This window comes from Leptosomus discolor, chromosome 22, assembly GCF_034619465.1.
Source record: "Leptosomus discolor isolate bLepDis1 chromosome 22, bLepDis1.hap2, whole genome shotgun sequence".
Classification (NCBI taxonomy): domain Eukaryota; kingdom Metazoa; phylum Chordata; class Aves; order Leptosomiformes; family Leptosomidae; genus Leptosomus; species Leptosomus discolor.
Genome location: NC_141412.1, coordinates 4099973 through 4112091, shown reverse-complemented (window position 1 = coordinate 4112091; position 12119 = coordinate 4099973). Strand labels below are relative to the sequence as shown.

The following is a 12119-nucleotide window of genomic DNA, read 5'->3' as shown; positions in this document are numbered from 1 at the left end:
GATGAATCTCATGCATGGTTTCTCTAAGCCCAAGATCCCAATCTACAAAATGGAAATAATATCTTTTTTTTTCTGTATATTGTGTTGGAGAACAGCATTATTAAGAAAACTATGTTAAAACACTTAGAAACTGCAGTTACAGAATCCATATAAGTAACTGAAGTATACAGGCCATGAGGGTAAATGTTTCTTACATGATGAAACTAAATGCAGTAATTAATAATAAGGTTAAGTCTGTACAGAAGAAATGGATAGTGGTCAGGTTAAGATACTGGCCTAGTTCTTGAGAGATCAGACCAGCTTATGTTGAGCTAGCAGGAGAGTCATTGTTAGAATTAATTAATCCAGCAGGACATTGCTTCTGCAAGAAGCAAGAAACGAGGTGGGTGAAATAGCAAGTCTAGACAGTATGAGTAAAAAGCAAAAAACTGCAAGATGGTCTATTGGTTAAGATGACTGGCAGGATGTGGGAGATCTATGTTCTGGGTGTCCTTCTAGGACCTGAGGCGAATTCCTTAATGTCGGTATAGTCTGTGCTGCATACCTGTACAGCTCATAGCAGGACACATGGGAGTCCTCCTTCAGCTTGCAGCTTGTGAGCACTCTTGAGCTGCAAATGCAGCTAAAACAGCCTGCAACTCTGCTAGGTCCTCTTTTTAATTAATTTTTGGACTGAAACAAGCTCCAAAAATTTACCTCATGGTTAACGAAGCGTATGTCTCGGGAGAATATCGCGGCGACCCAGTCGCAGCCCAGCTTGACATCGATGTTCTGCGCTAACTTCTCCAGCGTGGGCAGGTGGCTGGTCTGGAAGTGATAGGCCAGCGTCACGTGGAGCTGCTTCTTGTGGGGCTCTACATGAACATCTGCAAGGAGAAGATGACAGTTGACAACAAGTGACTGTTGAGATTACGAGCTTTTCAAAGATGTAAGAGTGTGTGTCGCCTCTGAACAGGAGCTGGGAGACGAACTTTTCAAGGTAGCTCAAGTGGAACAAATTGTAGGCCAGTTTCTGAAAAGGCTTTGGGGAAGACCAATGTGAGTTGCCTGTACGTGTTGCACCTTGGATCAATATATTAGAGATTTGTGGTCTGATTCAGTCCTGAGTCACACCAGGGTGGTAGACAAGGCATCCTTGCCGAACTGCCAAACCTCATTTGCATTCAGAAAACAACGGGTTTCTGGCTGGTGTGATAACAGTTATTGTAATTTTGAACTCACTTGGTCTTTTGCCAAAGAAAGACACTTTTCCAGGAAAGGGGTGGCCTTTCTTTCAGTAGCAGACGAGGATCTCTCCAAAATAAGCAAGTTAAAAATTGTAATTTTTACTCTTCCTCCTCTGTTCTCTCTCTTAAAGCAATTACAAATCCATGGAATTTACAGGTTCATGCGAGTTTATTAAATCTTTTTCCTGGGCATTACTTGGATTACTAGTTTGCCCACTGAGGGTGAGGTATTCCAAAATTGTGGAAACAGACATAGATACGATAATGATTCAAAATGATCCTGCAGAAAAAGAACCTTTATTAGGAAAAGATTCCAGGAAGCAGAAAGGCGAAAAGTATGTGAAATATTGAGAGTCTTCCAGTAGATTTGGAAACATGGGGTACATTGTTTGCATGTAATTTATTCTTGCTTATTCAACCAAAAATTGCAATTAAATTTGACTGATTATTCAGTCAAAATTGCATCTATTCAGAGACTTGGCTCCAAGTGCCAGCCATGGGTAGCTTTGCAAGCTCATCCATCTTTTTTTTTTTTTTTTTTTTGATCAGCAAGAAAAAATATGCTCTGGAACTCTGAAAATGCCCCAGAGACTTTACTGTGATAACCCGACCAAGCTGTGGACTGCTGCAATGCAGCAATCGGCTTCCCCTAAGAAAGGACCAATTTGGTCTGAATTGGAGCAGTCACAGGGGCAGAAGCTTGCTGGGAGCCATTGATGCTTCCTTCTTCCGGGTCAGTGTTTTTGGGGTAAGAACTGCCCCTTCTGACTGCTGGTTTGGAGGGTATGTCTGCACTGTGCAGGGGAACACTTGTACCATTCTCACACGGCTGCAGCAGTCCTTGGACCCGCCTAATGCCTCTGTGCCTGTTGCTGCTTTCCAAATTGTGCATTTGTAAAGATAACAGCCATTTCCTCCTTTTTCCAAAGGGAAGAAAATTTCTAGGTCACTGTCAGGTGAAAGCAATGCATTTCAGAGCTGTGATGAACCTACGACACATCTGTGTATCTTCCTCTGAACCAGGGGCAGAGGCCTGTAGCTGTTCTGCATAGAGTTATGGGGTGTCTGTTTGGCACAGAAACATGCCAGGGACTCAAAAGTTGCTTTATCTTGATGCACTTAAACCCCAGAAGAAGCCTGTGATAATAAAGGACTAAACTGGTTGTGCTGTGACTAGTCCAGGCTGAGCACTACAGCGATGGAGGGTGGGAGGATTAGTCAGGGAGCTAGCGTAGTGCTCCGATGCTGTTCTGACTTCCAAGACTGGAGGTAATCAGAGGACACCCAGAGAGCCTGTTCAGCAGTGGAGATCATTGGAGCATGGCTGCTCTGGTTATTTTCGCCCTCCCAGCTCCTGATGGGTTCCTCCCTCCAGCAGCAGTACAGGACCAGGCAATGGAGCCAGACGTGTCGGTACTGAGATTTGAAAAAGTTCCCTTCTAGATTGCCAGGGCTCTTGAGGTCTTCTCGCAGAGCCCTGTCTGCATCTCAGAAATGCAGTGAAAAACCGAACACAGCCCTTAAATGGCTGAGGAAAGTTTTGTGGCAGTGGCTTGAGGTAGTGAGTGGAGCAGGAAATGCTCAGCCTTGCAGACAAAGCGTCTATCTGAAAGGTTAAGGAACCACCAAATGTCAACTTCCCTTTCGGGAGATAACACTTCAGACTAAGTGTGAGGTGATCTTTCAACTGAAAAAGCACTGAAACCCAAAGCACCCGATGGGGTGTTCCTCTTGGGCTTTTAGCCTTCAGGCTGCTTTTAAAAATCAGGTATTACCTTCATGAGCTTTGTTTCTTCATGCCATCACAGCTTTGGTTTTTGAAAATGCCCAAGCTTTGACCAAGCCATGAGCTCTTTGTAGCTGCCAGCAGAGTCACTCACCTGCTTTAGAAGCAGCTTCTGCAGCGAAGTCTGCAGCAAACTTCTTGAGCACCTCAGCACTTTCTTCCTTGACAAAAAGCCCAATGAAGTTTGAGGACGTGTAGAGCTCCAAAGGTAGAGGGGCAGGGAATTTGCATTTCCACCGCATCACAGTGGCCTGCAGAGCTTCAGTGAGAGCGTCGACCTTGCTGTCCTCACACTGCCAAAGGAAACGGGACAAGCGTTTCTCAGGTGCAGAATCATTCCTTGCGCCTGTGCTTTGCTCTCTAGTGCATGCAGTAGAGAAAGGAAAGGCTTGGGTGGGTGGGCATGAATGGTCTACTTTTGCTATAATGCAGTGAAAAACAGCACATGGTAATAGAAAAAGGTATGTTTAGACATCATCTGCCCCTTCCTTGTCCTCAAAGCAGGATCAGCTATCCCCAAGTAACCTTCCTAATCTCCCCGCCTCCCCACCCCCCATCTATTCTCATGTTAACGATCACTTGAGACTATGAGAATTTGATCTTCTGCTGCTGCTCTTCCCTGAAAAACAACCTGCTTAAAAACCAGTTACCTCCTCAACAAGCCCAGGTATTGGGCCATTCTGGTAACAAACCCCCCAACTCCCAAGCACAAACCCTTCTGCAATGACTGAATGAAGCGTGTTACATCTCTAGTCTGAGCCTGGCAAAGGCTGTTCATGAATGCATGCATAAAGACAAGGGAAAGAAGAGCTCTGGTTTACCATGAAGAACTGGCAAAGGGTGATATGTGGGAAAATGTTATGAGCTTTGTTCTTCCCACAGATCTGCTTTGACTGCTGCCAGAACTCGGACAGCTTCTGAGCCAGGGGGCCAGTGGGGCGCAGGTAGAGGACGTACTCCCGGGGCAGGGTGTCATCGAGGAATGGGTCACCCACATGTGAGAACAGCCTGAGAGGGAGAAAGAACTGTTACACTGACAGATAAAGACGTGTATTTTTTCATCAAAATCAGCTTCCCCTGTCTTCACTCTCTTTTGTTCTCGCTTTATGGAAAAAATCAGCTCTGGCAGGTCAGGCGGAGAGATGTACTGTCTCACTTGCAGCCCATTACCACTGCTAAGTAATACAGAAAATTGGTTTTTAGTTTCAGACTGAGGCTGTCAAGATCTAACCTGGGTCACTGCTTCTGCCTTTCTGTGTACAAAACACAGGGAGAGGAGCACTAGAAATTGCTCAATATCTTTGAAAAGGCAGCTCTCAGTTTTCTGTTTAGGTGCTAGGGTGGAGAGAGTAGCGGTTCCTTTCTCCCACAGTTTTTTTGCCATTACTTGAGATCACACAAACTCTCTCAGACAAGGCTTGTTTCTGGACTGCTTATTTGCAGCACTTAAATAACGTCTCACTATTTTTTCTAGTGTTTTTCATGTAACGACCCTGTTTAAACATTCCACATTATAATGGCTAAAAATCTTAAACATTAAATTCACTAATTTCTTCTACTCTTTCTAACATTTATTACTTCATACCAACCAGTCACATGCTGCTTGAACACTTCTTCCACCTGTCGACGCCAGTGCTTTTTGTCTGAAGAGAGAGCAAAATAAAAAGAATATTTCAGTGATGCTAGGTTATATGTCTACAGTCACATCTATTGCTTGAACCTGAGTTCCTGCTGGGGAGGGGCTGTAATTGTGTTTTTAGAAACCTGCAGCATGTGCTTTTCAGACTGATTCCCTTTTGGACGTGCTGCCTGTCAAATTGCTGCACACAGTCTGAGGGGCAAAGTCATGGCAACCTGTTCAAAGTATGAGGTATGGACATCTGGGTTTTCCTTGCTTGGCCTGGTGTTTTTCTGGATAGTGAAGCACCAGCTATTGGCATTTAATGATCTCTTTGGTCATTTGCTCAGCACGAAAATCAAAATGTTTGGGTCTGGAAGTACAGACATCGCAACAGCACTGAGAACAAGAAAAATTCAACTGCCACCAGGGGGCACAAACCAGAGATTTTTCAGGTTACAATAACCTGCCAAAATTTGCTACCTCCGTTCAGTCCCTGCTACACTGAAAGTGCTCTTTTGATTATTTGCCGTCAGGATGCCTATAAATCCCTTTTCACTCCAGCTAGGAAGACCCAAGCCTTCTGTTCATCAAATTTTCCAGTTGCAGAACAAGCCAGCACAGTGCTGTTTAACTTGTAGACATATAATAGTGTTTCCAAATGCTCGACATCAGCTGTGGATCGGCTCAGCTTTGTAACACTAGAGACTGCCAAAATGAGGAATTCACCCAGAATCCAAATGACATAAATATGAATGAATGAAGGAGGCAGAAAAGGATAGAAACATTAGGGTCGTGGGGCAGAAGTCAGGCCCTCAGAGGTGTCAGGAGGCAATTTCCCCATGAATAGGTGACTTCAGAGCTTCCTACTTAAGGGAAGAAGGGCAGTATTGCTCTCCAACAAGTGCTACAGATCTGGTGGGAAGGAGACTAAAATGAACAGGATGCTGGTTTAATCTAACTAACCGTCACAAATGTGTGCAAAATGGCGTGGGTCTGAAGAGCAAGAAGCCTTCGCAGGAGGTGACAGTGGGGTCTCCAGGCAGCTCTTCCCCAAAGCCAGGGAAGGGGAAGGGATCCTACAGGTAGGCAGCGACAGAAAATGATCTGCATCCTACAGACCCACCGTGCTGCACTGGTAGACGTGTCTTTCCCAGCATTAGACTAACAGGGAATGCATTCAGGCACCAGCACAGCTCCCACTGAAGGTAAAGCCCCATTGGCTGCCATTTGGTGTGTGAAGCACGAGCAGGGGCATAGACCAAGGACTGACAAAGGTGACAGCCAGTTGTATTCTCCTCCTGTTAATTTGGCCACAGCAGCTGTTTCCTTTTTGCTCTGTGAGTTATACAGCATGTCTCAGAGCTGCCTGCTGTTAGTGACAGAAACTCCGACTGAGGACAGGAAAACTTCCAGTTTACAGGGGCTGGCCTCAAGCCATAACCCAATCTTACTAAAATATGGTATGTTACAGCTTAGTAACAGTGCAAAAGACTTGCTGACATCTTTAAGCTAGAGGGAATGTGTCTGACCAAAGGGACAAGATCAATGTACTATGCACTCTGTGTTACCCGCTGTGAGAAGATGCTGCTGGGTGGTTATGGGAAGCAGGTCCAAGTGAGGGAAAAGGATTGTGACTCCAGGGTCCAACCCAATGCTCTAGGATTAGGGCAGCTGGGACTCTTCAGCATTTCTTATTTCTGCCCATAGTGCTGTGTAGGATGTTCACTGTGCTCCTGTCGCCCTTTCTGTATGCAGTGATGACTTTTGAAAGCACTCTGATAACCATGCAGGAATAATGTTACCCACCAGCTCGTAGACATGTGTTGTTGACTCAGCTGTGTTTCAGCTCTGCCCTTGGCTTCCCCGCCCCTTGAATATACATATTTTTGTTCATTTTGAGAGTAAGAGGAAAGCAGAAAGATAATGTTGCAAAAAAGGGCTGTGTTGCAAATGTGTGATTATGAAAATACTTCCTCCTGAAGCATTTTGCTGCCCTTATCTGCCAGCATTCATTTCAGATCAGCAGTGCTGGTCCAAGCACCTGCATTCTGGAAGGATGTATCTTGTGCGGTCAACATCATAGTTTGGTCTGTTCTGTCTTGCTGACCTTTCCCTAGTCTGACTCAGATACACTATGCAAAACAGCCACTGCTTTGCTTTGAAAAGTAGTTCAGACAAGAGCAAAGAGCAAAAAGGTCTTCCCTTGCACAGGCTGGGAACTTTCAGGGAGGCTGCTCCTTGAGCAGACCAATGTCCAGCTGCCTCAGGGTGGATCTTCCCTACCCTGGTTTCATCATCCATTTCTGCTATGTTGCCTTTGCTCAGTTCACCTCCCCTCTTGCCTGGGTTGTTTATGCTCTTTAAAACATGATTAAAATGTGACTCTCCTAACTATAGATCTTGCCACTGAAGTGTGTCTGTCTGTGTTGCATCTGAGGCAGTGAATTAAAAACGCCCTCCCAGTAAAGCTCCGGCTTTGAAATGAGCAGTTTCTTCTATTGCAAAGGAGGGCAGACAAGCTGGCTCTCACTCGTTATTTACTCTCTCCAGACCTTAGAGCAGATCTCTGAAGGAGTCATGCACAATCTAGCAGGACAGATGGTTCTGCCACCCACCCTTGTTGACTTGTTCGCTTAATGAATTGATGTTTCCTTGGAACAAATCGCACAATAGAGCTCTGCTGGAATTGACTGCAGCTCCTTCTCTGCTGCCTTTGTGCTCCTGGGACCCCAAAGGGCGTTAGAAAGCATTAGGCTGTGCCCCACACACGTTTGTTCATGAGTGATTTCAAAAGGTGCCTATCTCTTCCATGGGGACAATAAACTCCCTTTTCAATTTAATTTTCAGTGTGAGGAGGAAATACTGCATAAAGCAAACAAAAGCCAAAGTATATATTTATCATGGGACCTGAAGCTGTAAGACTCTTTTATTGTTTTGTTTTTTTTTTTTTTTTTAAATTTAGTTCTGGGAATGGTGATCACCGATAGCCTCTGGTTAGTCACAACACAGGGCACGCACTGCATCTCTCCCAAATACCCTCCTCTGTAGCCACCAGCCAGAACCTGGAGAGGACCCATCCTCCAGATGCTCCAGCTCCCAGGCCCTGTCAAGATCAACTTTAATTTAAAATTTCAGTACTCAAAACTAGTCACAGCTATGTTTGGCCACTGACAAAAGTGGCCTGATTTTCACAACTGCTGAGTGCAGTGGGAGCTGGGAGACACACTCTGCTCCTGAGAAAATCAGGTCACTTAATTAGGTGACTAGCTATGGCTTAGGTGCTCAGATTTACTCATACTGGGTAGCAAGTGTTGGCTGTGTTATTGTTGCTAGTGGTAAGAAGTGGTTTTGTGACATAGATGCACCAGAAAAGAAAAAAAGCCGGAAAATAACTTATTTTTCAGAATCTACCAAATAGGCATCACACGGTAACCATTTCTGGCCATGCAAAAATTGCACCTGGATTCAGATAGGAGGTGAAAAGCTTTGTGCAGCATTACTAGTCCCTCGAGCCACCCGATTCCTCCATCTCTTAACTTCTGCTGCCTGCGAGATGAAGTATAGGGAAATCATTAACAATTCACAGAAACACGTAATAGCAATTTTGAACAGACAGCAAGGGAGCTGCTATGTCCAGCTGCAGGTCTGGAGATGGAGAGTGTAGGGAAGGGGAAAGAAAATCCTAATAGCAGTGTCTTCCAAAAACACCGCAGGTATTTTAGCCACCACAAAGAATCAGACGGTTTTGATTCTTCAACCTCAAAGGCCTCCCTGTGCAGTCTTCAATGTCAAGTCACAAAGAAAGTCTTCCACTCCATCACTGGTTAAACAGTATCAAAATATTGCTAGGATACAACCCAGCTAAACAGTTGACTCCTTAGCCTGAAACATTACAGCAGAACCGGTGTTGCTGCCCTGGCATATATATTAATGTGTAAATGGTGCCCATTTTAACCCCAGCTCACTTAATGGGCGAGCACACAGCTCTGCATGCTGCAGAACTTAACTCATTACTGTTGAAGGATTTTTTGACTTCCTGCAATTTCAGGGTGGGAAAAAAAGGCAACAGGGGAATGTCAATTCAGCTAGGAAATATGTATCAATAAACATGAAGTATAATGGCAAAACTCCATTTACTTCAGAGGAAATGACTGTAATGAGGAATGATGCATTAACCATAAAGAGAACCTTCAGTCTCAGAAGCACCACACAAAAATCCTTCCTGTGTAAGTGCTCAGCTTTCTTATTCTAGTCCACTTTAAAAAAGGAGGGTGTGTATGGCTGCCAATGGTGCCATAGCACGCAGCGTAATGAACTGCCATGCGGGAAAGTTAATGCAAACAGCATAAGAGCAAGGGATGGGGGCGAACTATTTTGAGATAGTTCTTCATCTGCACCTGCATTATATTTTATCACTAAAAAGGTATGCAAACTTTGAGGTGTTGATGCCCACAGCAGAGATAGGCTGACATGCAAGGTGCTGTTCTGGGGCAGGGAAGATGAGTGCGTTTGTGCTTTGTGGCCGTGCAGGGTCCTCAGCCTCCATCACGGCCAGGCTGGGCTACAGGGGCTGAGACATTCAAGCCCTTGGAGCTGGCCCTGCAGGCATGTGCAGAGCAGGGACCACTGCAGGCAACCTTCTCTCCTCTTCACATGTTCAAATACACCAAGGCTGAGTCATACAGCTGGTCTGAACCCTTGGGTCCAGAGAGCCTATTTGTTCTCCAGAAGCAATGCCTAATTCATAGAAAGTTGGCCTCTCTGGCTGCTGCTTAGGACTGAATTTCCCTGTTTCCACTGGCTCTCTCTTTGCTATAATAAGCCGAGATGCAAACCAAGCCACCGGCAGAGCTGACCTCTCTCTGTTTGTAAGAGGAAGCTTGCTCTGCTGCGTGTTGCTGCTCACAGAGGCAGTACAAAATGCTAGCAGCAGCCTCTACCTCTCATCCACCTACAAGCTGTCTGCCTACGGATGCACCGAGGGATTTGTGAATGAGCAATGGAAGGACAGAGGCAGCCTGTAAAAGAAAGGGAATGACTAAATCTTCCCTTTCATTATGTGCCTCAAGCCTAGACAAACTTCTTATCCGTGAACAAAACCCCTTGGAGGGATGAATTCATCATTTCAAGTAGCCCTGAATCTTTGGCCCATAAAATATTTAGCTGTGTAAATAACGATTTTTTGGAAACTGCATTACACATGATGGAAATACTTGGCTCTCCTCATTATTAGGTTCAGTTTGAAGGAAATACTTGGCCCTCCTCAGTATTAGATTCAGTTTGAAGGACTGCCTGACATGATAAGATAAGAATTATGGATCATACTTTATGCCAAATGAGTTTGAAAGAAGAATGTTGTCAAATAGAAAAATTTTCTTAGGATTTTAAAATAAGCACCTTTATTTTTGCTTGTATGTATGTATAAAATATGTATTTATGTAAACGTATATTCAAATAGATATATGCATATTTAAAGCTTGACTTTTTTCAGTCATGGTTTATGGTAAAAGAATAGAAAACAAAATGCTGGCTATCTCCAGGGAATGACCAAAACCAGGCCTTTTCTAGACTTGGCTGCAGTTGCTGTTTGGAGCATGCCTGTCAGTCCAGGTACAGCTCAGAAGCCTAATAGTTAACTCCCTTAGCTTACATGTCAAACTCTGTCATGGTGTGGGAGGTCCTGAATTCAAACCCTGCTGTATAGCAGTATATATAGGGGAGCAGTTATAAATTCTTTGCAAACAGTAAAGTTCCCAGCTTTACTGCATGTATGTGTTTTTTTCCAAACTGCCCATCAAGTGACCTTTACAGATTCCTTAGTTTTGCAGTTTTCATCAATTGTTTATACCATTAACAGTACAATAGTGGAAACACGTCTATTTTAGGCTTTCAATAAACAATTGCACATTGAAGAACAGTTTTGTGAGGAAAATTTCTGTCCATCTAATGACTCAATTATTTGGTGTAGGGAAAGATACCCAAATCACAAATCGCTGACCATGTGGCTCACGAATTGCGTAGCTGTTCTACACACAAAATGGGCCACAGCTAGGTGTTCATTCCAAGTGGTTTTTGATGTGGGTTATTCAGATGTGTTCCTCTGAATTCTCAATAAGCAGAATTCAGTTGGTCACCAAAAATCATATGATATTGTTTCTGTTCTTATTTGGGTGACCTTACTGCTATAAATAGGGACAGGACAGGAAGATATCACTAGGGATCAAGTTCCTGTTTAGGGTAGGGGGTTGGGTAGGTTCCTTTTCTGCAGTTTGTTAAGAAATAACCCAAAAAACTTGGGGTTTTTTTGCAAGACACAAATGACTCTAACATAAGTGCGTGGCAGAAGAATTACTTTTTCTTCCCTTCACTGAGCTTTGGCTCAATCCTTCAAGCATTACCTTAGCGTATCCTTCTGTTGTTTTCCGTGCATGATGGTGGACATAAAGTCCTCCTCATGTTTAACTGACTCTAATTGCAGCCACATCCTCCCCAAAACACGAGTTCATCGCTATATGCCGAGATCCCCTTAGGAACACGCCGTTCGGTACAACATCCTCAATTTAGGTCAGCGAATGCTATAAGCAGATCACAGCTATGTAAAGACCTAGGTCTTGCCTGAAATACGGGAACTTTCACAGGAGTAAGGGGAACTGCCTGACTGCACAGTGGCTACGGAGACTGCAAGATTTCAAACTGTGCTGTATCCTGTAGGTCACATAAATATTTATAGAAGGTGCCTGACAGCATGATAGGGGCTCGGTAGTTCTCTTCCTCCACCTTCCCGAGGGGTGGCTGCTTACTCCCAGCTATTGAATACCAAGCTCTGGTAATAGGAGAGAAATGGGAAACGCCATCAGAAATAAGTTCGGGAAATGAGCTGCTATGTGTTTCTAGTTTTCATTATTTAAAATGTTCATTTTTTCAGAGGACAGTCCAGCTGGCAAACTGCAGTCTGGCCACATGATGATGATGATTATTTTTAAGCACAAAGAGTGAGGGCCTGGGTATGTCTGTTTTATGTGTTTATTTTTTTAAGTTATGTAAGATTTTGAAGGCGGATTTTTTTCCCCTTCTTTAGCACATGTGCACTAAGTCATTCCCCTAATCCTCTGCTTAGCCGGCTCGTTTAAAGCAAAAGAAGAGGGAAGTACAGACTCATAAAAAGTGTCTCGGATAAAGGCAGGAATGTAGCAGCCATTTAACATTTTTAAAGAGACACACAGTTTAAAAAGGAAACAGGATATTATTTTCTTTAGAACAATAACAGTACAGCTTTTTATGAGGCATGGGCTTAGATGTCAAAGTCCTGAGCTTGCAGTTGCCAGCCACTCCACCAGGTCCCTGCGTGATGGAGGAGGAATGAGGTGAGGGTATTTTGGCTGATTTCAATTGGTCACACACCATCAAAATTCCTCTGTCTTTTTATCCTCCCCTTCAGCTTCAGCTGCAAAGACTTGTCATTAGTTTTTGCTTACAATCATGATGC

The 12119-nt window shown here is 44.1% G+C and overlaps 1 protein-coding gene across 1 annotated transcript in view; it reads right to left on the bottom strand.

The window, feature by feature from the left end:
• UBASH3B (ubiquitin associated and SH3 domain containing B) overlaps window positions 1–12119 on the bottom strand; it is a 70649-nt gene that overhangs the window by 17908 nt on the left and 40622 nt on the right. Inside the window, exons 2-5 of the mRNA XM_086476840.1 lie at window positions 4602–4655; window positions 3834–4020; window positions 3107–3305; window positions 697–866 (exon numbers count right to left, since the gene is read on the bottom strand). Of these exons, the coding sequence (XP_086332966.1) occupies window positions 697–866; window positions 3107–3305; window positions 3834–4020; window positions 4602–4655 (610 nt within the window). The remainder of the gene's footprint in view (window positions 1–696; window positions 867–3106; window positions 3306–3833; window positions 4021–4601; window positions 4656–12119) is intronic.